General features: G+C 41.3%; 1 protein-coding gene across 1 annotated transcript; it reads left to right on the top strand.

Moving 5' to 3' along the window:
• The first annotated feature begins 1,146 nt into the window (after positions 1-1,146).
• mea1 (male-enhanced antigen 1) lies at positions 1,147-6,842 on the top strand. The gene is made up of 4 exons (XM_026190384.1): positions 1,147-1,304; positions 5,401-5,763; positions 5,835-5,943; positions 6,016-6,842. Exons 2-4 carry the CDS (start codon positions 5,413-5,415, stop codon positions 6,210-6,212), a joined length of 657 nt encoding a protein of 218 aa, XP_026046169.1. The 5' UTR covers positions 1,147-1,304; positions 5,401-5,412; the 3' UTR covers positions 6,213-6,842.
• The last annotated feature ends 2,960 nt before the right edge of the window (positions 6,843-9,802 follow it).

Genomic DNA, 9,802 nt, shown 5'->3' with positions numbered 1-9,802 from the left:
GACCTAAGTATTGGGAAATGTGTCCTAGCGTCTGTAAAAAACTGTAATCGACATTGGGTTTATTCCCCGTGCTTACCATAAACTTTTTCTTCAGTTCTACACTAACTGCTAATAATAACAATTATTATTACAGTTCTACTCTCCTCCTAAAATGAGCTTTTTATTCTGAACGGTATCTGAAAAGTTCAAGTTTCCTCTTTGAATTCATAAAAATTATCGTGTTTGTGTGGCTGTTGTAATCATGCATGTTCCCAGTACAAAAATACCCTCCATAGATTCAGTCATTAAAATAATCCGATCAGCAATGAAGACTAAAGTTGAATGTATGAAAATGACTTTGTTCATATTAGGAGTGTGTCAAACCAACAAAATGTCCCTTTTTTATAATGACGTTGGCTCCACGTTTAAATGGTCTGATGTTGCTGACATCACTGAATGATGAAGCAGCCACGCCCTCACCTTCCTCCCTGACGTCATTCTGTGATTCGCCACGTCGGAGGTTTGACTCCTCCGAACGGCTATCCTGAGATACCCCGGAGCACAGTGCTGTCCTACACCACTCCCCGGGCGCTGGATTGGTGGCTGCCCACTGCTTCACTGAGTGAATGGGTTAAATGCAGAGAGTAATAATTATTACATTATTATGATCTTTTTACATTTGGGTGGCTTGGACTTTATTCTTCTCTGCAATATTCAGAAAATCCCAATGAAACTCTCAAACTTCCATCAACAAGCTCTTTTGGCTCTTTGATCTATAAACATAACTTTTCTCCACAAAGACTTTATTTTTGGAACAACTGTAACATTCTTTACAGGAATAAGGCTCTATTCTTCTTTATTATGGGTTTAATTTAATGTTTTATTTTTTCCCCTCCCTTTTAATCTGTGTGTCTATCGAGTTTGCTTAATTGTACGTACTCTTCCAGTGTCTCCTCCATGTGTTATGCTTGTTGTTATTATTCCCGTTGAAATAGCTGGAGGAAAAACAAACACTGTACATGTTTTTTAAAAAACAAAACAAACTTTATTATGGAACAGCACACAGAAAACGTATACAACTTGAACAAAATTAACATAAGCCAGGGGGTGTAATATAAAAAGTTACATACATTCAAATAATTTAAGAGACTCTCGTGTTTGGACGACCTCCGCTACGTGCTCTGACGTCAGCGCTGTTGCGTCCTAACGTACCCGGAAGTAATTGTGCGCAGTAGCGGCTGCAGCTAGCAGCGGCTATCAGGAGAAGTTGTGGTGGCTAACAGTCGCAGCAGCTCCTCCGAGAGGACAGACGGAACGACAGACAGGTGAGGCTCACGTGCGACCGGCGTGTTTACGACTCTGACAAACAAAGAAACAGCTGGAGGCTTCATGACAGACACACCGCGTCTGAGTCACTGTTAGCTGCTCCAGCTGTTTCATCCTCCTCTCTCTCTCTCTCTCTGTGTGTGTGCGTGTGTGTGTCTGTCTGTCGGCAGCAGCAGCAGGTAGTGTCGGTCACAGGTGACGCCTCGCGGGTCTGAGCCCAGTGTATACCCGGTTAGCCTTCAGATGCTAACATAGTAATTGGGATACTCCAAATACTCTGAGTACTGCAGAGCAACTACTTTGATTAGTTTAAGTAAAACAGTAAAAGACTCGGATTACATGACTAAAGGTAATTCGATTACACTTCAGTTACAGATTACTGAGCTGAACTCAGTAGCTTTGCTAGCATGCTAGTTCTATCTTCAGAGTTGAGGTTGATAAGATAACCTTTATTAGTCCCACACGTAGGAAATTTGTTTTGTTACAGCAGAAGTGGACAGTGCAAAGTTACATAGCAAAATTAGAAAAAACCCACTGGAATAAGATAAGAATAAGATACTGTACACAATAGAATAAAACAGAATACAAATGCTATATACAATTGAGTATAATACAACGAAACTGAAGTGGGTCCAGTGATGAGCTCACCAGGCCCCGAAACTGAGCCAGGATCAGCCACTCCAGGGTCTTCATCAGGTGTGATGTCAGAGCCACCGGCCTGTAGCTGTTGAGGTCCTTTGGGCGTGAAGTCGTTGGCACTGGTACAAAACAGGAGGTTTCCAGAGCTCTGGGACTCTCCCCAGGCTCAGGTTGAAGAGGTGCTCCATCACCCCACACAGTTGTTATCAAAGGCATCTGCTGTGATGCTCACACCTTTGATAAAGTCTCGCAAGTGTCAGCTTTGTTTTTATAGATATAAAAATATGGAAATGTACTGATGTATGATCAGAATTACAACATTTCTGACTCTCAGAGGCGAAATTTCCCTGATTGAAATCAAATCGATTCTAGAAATCAGTGACGATACCCGGCCCTAGTGGAGAGTGTCACAGGCTGCATCCGCGTTGGCCCCGGGGGGGGGGGGGGGGGGTTATCGCGATAACATGCGAGAATTCTCGGGACAGGTAGTACGGTCGCATGCTAACGGCTAACAGCTCAATGTCTCTCACAGTGACGTGCCCGGGGGTTACACCAACTGTCATTCACAAACACTGCCAGTCCCCCTCCTTTCCTCTTACCGCTCTCCTCCTCCTCTCTCTCCGTCCTGTCCGCCCACAGCAGCTGGAATCCCGGTAGCATCACGCTTAGGGCTGGGCCATATTATACCGTTCACGGTAATACCGGTATAATGTTAGGCAACGATAGGAAAATGAAATATCGCGATAGAATATGAGTAAAACGCGCAGTGCCTTTGTTTTCATGCACATGGCCGATTGTTGAGTGAAACAGATGAACCAGAATTGGTTTGTAAAAATGGTGCAACTTCAGTGATGTGGAACTGGTTTGGTGTTTGTCCGTCAGATACACAACAACACACATTTTTTTTTGCAGAACATGCAAGCGGCCGTCGTTATTGTCGTATTTGTCGGACTAAGATGCTCTTAAATCTGGGAGCAATCTGGGTCCTAAACTCCGTATGCTTCAGGTCAAACAACACTGCAGCATCACTGAGAGTTAAAAACTGTCTAAATTCTTTCATCTTTAATAAAACGATCAGCATTGCTGCTTTACCAGGTGTAACTATGAAGTTTAACTTCCAGGCATCCATGAAAACAAAAGTTATTACATTTAACGGAGTTAGAAGTTAGCAGGAAGCTAGCGGAAGTTAGCTCGCTAGTTTCGCTAGTTACCTAAGCATGATGTAGCATGTTCTGACTGAGAGATTTCTGAAAAAATTCAAACGTACAGCTCTGCTATCACTTCCAACATAAATGAAGACAGAAAACTAAACAGCAGTGACGTTTGTAGGGTTACTGAAGTTGGGCTAGCTGGTATATCATATAATGATGGGCTACGTGATCGCTAGCGACACAGCTATGTTAGCATAGCATAAACAGTGAAGCTGGAGGACGAACACTAACATTTTCCCATTTATAAAAGTTAACGTGAAGGTTCCTCATGGTTAGAGACAAATGCAATCGCATGGCAGGATGCTGTAAACACCAAACTTCAGTCAAGAGAACAACTGAGATAATCCATCCACAATACGAGGTTAGTCATTAATATACTGCAGCAACATGGGAATAGAGCAGCTGCCAGAGAATTCAACATTAATGAATCAATGGTACAGAAGTGGAGGAAGCAAGAAGAATGAGTTTAATAAAGTTTGATTTATCTGACTGCTTTGTTTCGCTTAATGTGCCTTATAATCCCGTGCACCTTATGGTCCGAAAAATGCGTACTGCACACTGCAGTTTAATGTTGCAAAGCACCTCTTTTTAACTTCAGTGGATATTATACATGGTTATGCTCAGGATATGTCAGCCCATTTCTACTGGAAATGCCTTTTGGTTAAACTTTCAGCAAGGAATTTGCATTTGCACTGTTACAGTTTTATAAAGCTTTAATGTACATAAAAACCAGCTTCTTGTTTAAGTGAAAATAAATGGAAGGTTGTCTTTTTGCGCTAGTAATGTTGTGGAGTTGTATTTTGTCTCGCATCAATTATATCGTCAGTTATATCGTTATCGCAAATTTTCAAATATATATCGTGATAAATATTTTTGGCCATATCGCCCTGCTCTAGTCACGCTCGTGTCCGGAGTTAGCGGTGTTAGCCAGGACTCCGTTAGCATCATGATGCTACATTGCCAGTGTCTTTTTTTTTTTTTGTATAAAAAAAAAAAACTTTATTAAGAAACAGTATACAGAACATGTATACAATCAGAACAAAATTAACATATGCCAGGGGGTGTAATACAAAGAATTACAAACATTCAAATAATTTGTTACATTGCCAGTGTCATGCCAGCACCACTGCAGGATGCAGCGCTAACAGCTGATCCCCACTGTAAACAAAGGATCCATGCGCTGGGTCCCCAAACACGGCTGAAAGAGGTGGAAAAAAAGAGAGAAAGACAACCAAGACTAGCACAAAACGGTAGTCCATGATTGCAGAATCTAATTGCTAAAACTTTAGTTACAAAAAATTACGAGAAAGTAAAGAGGAGATAAGAAAGAAGGTCAGAATGAGCGGAGCTGCTGTAACAGGCTGCCACACACGGGGGGCGCCGGAAGTAAGGTTTTCAGGGGTCATCACACTGACCCTAAAGTAATTCATGCTAAAAATCTTGCTCTGTTAAGGAGATATATAAATATGAAATAATAAAAATAAATAAAATGAGAAGGAAAAATGCTGCATTAATAATTCTGTTTCATCTGCACTTTAGCAGGTGCTAAAATACTCTGATTACTACAGTGAGAGTACTCTGATTACTGTATGGTGGCAGGTGTCAGGACAGTGGTTATCAGTGTGAAAACCGAAGACAATTCAACTGTGATAACAGATATATGATTAACTTGTTAATTTTAATGGCTAAATTTCATATTCACAAGTCCAAATGTTTAGGAAGACATCCCTCTTTTTATGTATTCTCCTTTGAACTTGTACAGTATCTTAATTCAGCTAAGAACTCCACTAACCCAAAAGCTATAAAAACTATTGGTGTTTGTGAAAAAAATCAAGATCTTTCAATCATTTTATTCTTTGGCTTGATCAGTTACTTTCCCCCTAGCATATTTATGTTGTAGGTTCTGAATATTGTTTTTTTTTTTGTTTGGCTATGGTATGCAATTTTTTTGTAAGTACAACACCATCAATGTGGTACTGTTTAATTCTATTTTGTACTGTACTGATGTTTAAATAAAGGTTTGAATGAAAAAAAAAAATTGGTTATCAGTGTGAAGGTTCTGAGCGCGCTCATACTGAAGGAGGCATTCGATTGGCTGTTTTCCTGAGAACTCGTTTCATTGGTTAGATGTTGTAAACACTCCCTGTCATGATCATGATTGCTAATTGTTAGCATTTGTGCATGTGAGCAGCATGATAATGTCACATTAGGTTGGGCAGTCACATGACCTGTTACCTGTCATCAGGTGTGTCTGTGGATGGAAGTGTGCAGCTCTGCAATGGGACCAGAGCGCGTCTTACCGAGCTCCGAGGACGAGCTGGGAGAGGACGAGCGACCGACGGACGGAACGCTGCCGCCGGGTGCCATGTGGGGTGGGGGGGATGGGGAGGAGGAGGAGGCAGTGGGGGAGATGGAACCGGATGGCGAGGAGGAGGAAGACGAGGAAGATGGCAGTGGGGGAGGGTACTACTACCAGCCTCTGAACCAGGAGCCCGACGGTGTGAACGGTGGCGAACAGCCAGAGGATGAGGAGGAGAAGCAGGGGGAGGAGACGGGGGAGGCGGCCTCCCACTCTGAGCAGCTGCAGCAGGTGCAGCAGCGGATAGAGGTGAGATCTGCCCCGCGACAGGTGAGCCACGTCTCCCCTGGCACTCAGCTTACCTGCACGTCTTTCCACAGGTGTTGGGGTTGCACCTCCCCGAAGCTCCGCCTCCTGACAGCGACGAGGAAGAGGACCCCGAAGGAGCAGCTTCTGAGAGGAGCCATGCCTCCATCCCCATGGACGCAGGTGAGACACACACCTGTGACACCTGTTCGGTGACTCAGAATAAACACTGACATCACTTCCTGTAACCCGCAGATCACGTCGAGCTGGTGAAGAGGACGATGGCGGCCGTGGCGCTGCCATCTTTGGGCGTGCCGCCGTGGGCGCGGGAAATCTCCGACGACCAGTGGAAGGACATGGTGCGTGACACGCTGCAGAGCCGACAGAGCGCCGCCGCCCTGCGCAAACCTCCCCGGGCCCTGAACGCACCACAAGAACTACATCAACTCTGAACTCTGACTGTCCTTGAATGCACCACATAGACATCACCATCACCGTGGGACCCTGAACGCACCGTGACCATTCCTACAGATTAATGGACTGAGCACAGCACAACCACTTCAGGAGCCCCCAGGTGACATTGGACACCTGAGCTGAGCTCACCTGTAGTTCATTATGACCACTTCAGGGCCCAAAGATAAATACAGTGCTTTGTTTCTCCAGAAAAGTGTAATTTATTGAAGCCCATAAAGATTCCAGGTGATCAATATGTTAATTATGAATAATAAATTAACAGTTTCAGTGAGTGATTGTTCTGGTGTTTGTTTATCACTGGATAAAAAGTAAGATATGTAACTGACAATATCATTTTCTAACTTTAAAATCATACAGATATATAAATCAGTTATTGATCGGATCTGCTGATTGGTGGTAAAATATCAGTTATTGATCACTGTTTGATAACTCATACCTGACTTATTTTGCACCTGTGTGAAAACACCGTCCTTTCTTTCCCTTTCCAAATAAAAGCGTCACACCGGTGCACAGTGTAAATGTAGTTTCACTGGAACATTTTTTTTCTTGTCTCTGTGACGAGTTTTTAAACTGAAGTGGAAGATCAAATAAAGTCCGACTTCAATGTTTGCATCAGTTTTTTTATTGTGAAAAAGCATCGGTCCCCATATTTCTGAGGGTCAGCGCGTCCGAGAACTTTGTCACTACCCGATCCGTACCGGAAACCCGATCGGTACCCCGCATGCGCGAAAGGTTTCTACTTCCGGTCGTAGCGTTTTACGATAGTTATGGGTCAGAGTATCTGTTAAGATGTTAAGAATAACAAGTATATCTTAAAATGTTTGCAATAATGAAGCATTTCAGTACAATGTAGACAAAAACGAAAAATAAAAAGAAAGTTACGGATCAGGACTCACCGATCCTTACTGCGCATGTGTAAAGTCTGACCGTACAAATCGGGTCTACCCGATCCGTACCGCGCATGTGCAGATGTTTTCTTCTTCTTCTGTTCGTTTAATGGCAGTTTACTCCCCAGTGTACGAGGATACCGCCACCTGCTGACCGAGCGAATAAACCCTATTATAAACTGAATTATCGTCATTACAAACGTGTGTTAAATTTGATTTAGCGATAGTCGAGTGTGTTTATGCTTGTCTGTGAGGAGAGGATTGTTGGAATAGTGATAATGATGTGCGCCATCACTGTCAATTGTCAGTAAACACTTAATCTGGCTGATGAATCTACACGTGAGATATTACAAAGTCTGCATTATTAACTCTGTAATTCGGCGCCATTCTTCTTATTTTACGGCGCTGTTGCTCAATCGGGGGACGCTCTCTGTTGAGGAGAAAAGCATGAATTTCTTTGTATACGGATTATCCATTGTTTAAATGTCCCGGGCAGTCGAAAAGAAGGCAGAGCTGTTGAGAAATGCTAGGAGCTAACTGGGCGCTAACCGCATCATTCAAATATATTGAATGTCGCAAAGAGAGGAAGTGACGTAAGATTTGCGCATGCGGGGTACCGATCGGGTTTCCGGTACGGATCGGGTAGTGACAAACAACGGGAGCTTTTTTTTTTTTTTTTTAATTAAATTAAACTTTATTTATAAACAAAAGTATAACATACAAGGCACCATCATTAATCCGATTATGTTACATCCTCGGTTGAGCATTATAGCAAAACAAACAAACAAAACGAACAAAAAAACCCCCAAAACAACAACAATAAGCACAAAGTTAAAAGAGTTAGCACAAAAAGAAAGAACAGTCATTGAAGAATTCGAACCAAAGGCAAAAACTAACGTGCAAAAAAAGGGCAGTCGAGATTATAAAATAGGGAGTTTTTTTTTTTTTAACATAGGTTAAACTCTTTAAATAAAACAAGTTTATGGGCTTTCTTGTTATTCACAAGTTTCAGCGATTTAGCCCAGAGTCTAAAGTCATTCAGCCATCTGTTTATACATGGTTTAGCTTTAAAGTATCTGCATTTGTGAATAAAAATTTTTCCCATTAACAAAATCGTCCTAATCAACAGGTCAAAATCTGCATTCTCAGCAAGTATTCCAAATTTTATTACTGTCACCGTCAAATGTGGTAACTGAATTCTCCTGGACTGTAGCCAGCTCCACATGTCAGTCCAGAAGGAGTGCACTGATTCACAGTTGAAAAACAAGTGATCCAGACTTTCAATATCATTTTCACAAAATGTGCAGGCGTTCACATCTAAATTAAATTTCCGTCTTAAGAATTCATTGGTTGGATAAACCTCATTAATGATTTTAAAGTGAACCTCTTTTACTTTAGGGGAAAGAGGAAGTGAAATATACTTTTTTCTTATCGCCTTAACCTCCATGGTCTCAAATTCTTTAAGGATATAATTTCTTTTAACCGGATTAGGGCAAATTTCGTTTATCAAAATATTCCTGATCACTTTGTTTGTAAACCTGCTGTCACCAAATTCAACTCCAGCTATGCAGAGCTGCCTCAGTCCAGGAGAAATTTTAGAGTGCACAATATCTTCTTTTATCATTGATCTCAAAGGGACTGGAATGGCTTTCACTAGGGATTTATATCTCTTAACAGTACATCTTACATCAAATTTCTCACAAAACGTCTCATGTTTTAATAAGATCCCATTATCATCCATAAAATGAGCTACAGCCCAAATCCCTTTAGATCTCCATTCATCCACGTACACAGATTTCCTACACAAACGGATATACCTGTTGTTCCATATAGGGGTACTGTGAGGAGTAAAGTTATGTTTGTAGATTAATTTCCAGTAGAGAAGGACCTGCTGATGGAAAGCTGAGAGTTTACATCAACGGGAGCTTGAACGCGGCACAGGAAGGTTCCTGTGAGCAGCAGCTGGGACAGGAAGTGGTTGGATTTTTGCACCTGTGGAATAATCACAGCGCCATCTGCAGAGCTTTGGGGTCATTTAAGGAGTCTTTATTCTCCAAATTTACTTAGACGTAATTACATATTAAAAGATTTCCAAAGGGAAGAAATTGAAAAAATAAGAACTGATTATATCACCTTCCCTATCCCTCCTAAAGGGAAAGAAGTCCAATTTAAAATCTTGAATAAAATTTACCCGACAAATAGACTCCTTAGTGATAGATTCAAAATAGAAACGGGTAATTGTGTATTTTGTGAAACAGAAGAGGAGGATTTGGACCATCTATTCTTTTTGTGCAATTTTATACAAATATTTTGGTTGGATTTTCATACCTGGCTTTATTCCAGTGGGATTCAAATGACCCCATTTACCTTAAATATGATAATGTTTGGAGTGTTTTTGAAAGAAAAGAAAGCTAATTATGGTGTTAATGTGTTATTAATCTTGTGTAAGTATTTTATACATAAATGTCGCTTTTTTTAAGATTAAACCAACACTGGCTCACTGGAAAAACGACCTGAACCTGTTGGTTAAATCTTTGACTTTAGTTAAAAAGAAAAAGGCTGCTTTTTTTGTTTCCTTTGTAGAAGATTTTGATTTAGTGAGTTAATAATCTGTTAATTTATGTGACCCCATCTTTATATTTTATTTTCACTATATATGAAAGTTGCTAATATGTAAGAAA

Source organism: Astatotilapia calliptera, chromosome 13, assembly GCF_900246225.1.
Source record: "Astatotilapia calliptera chromosome 13, fAstCal1.2, whole genome shotgun sequence".
Classification (NCBI taxonomy): domain Eukaryota; kingdom Metazoa; phylum Chordata; class Actinopteri; order Cichliformes; family Cichlidae; genus Astatotilapia; species Astatotilapia calliptera.
Note: the sequence above shows the minus strand (reverse complement) of the source record. Positions and strands in the feature narration are given on the sequence as shown.

What these genes read in the sequence shown, in the direction of transcription:
- mea1 (XM_026190384.1), top strand. Translation starts at nt 5,413, where the DNA reads ATGGAAGTGTGCAGCTCTGCAATGGGACCAGAGCGCGTCTTACCGAGC. An exon ending in AGGTGCAGCAGCGGATAGAG is followed by an intron (nt 5,764 to 5,834) that starts GTGAGATCTGCC and finishes GTCTTTCCACAG; the next exon opens with GTGTTGGGGTTGCACCTCCC. An exon ending in CTCCATCCCCATGGACGCAG is followed by an intron (nt 5,944 to 6,015) that starts GTGAGACACACA and finishes TGTAACCCGCAG; the next exon opens with ATCACGTCGAGCTGGTGAAG.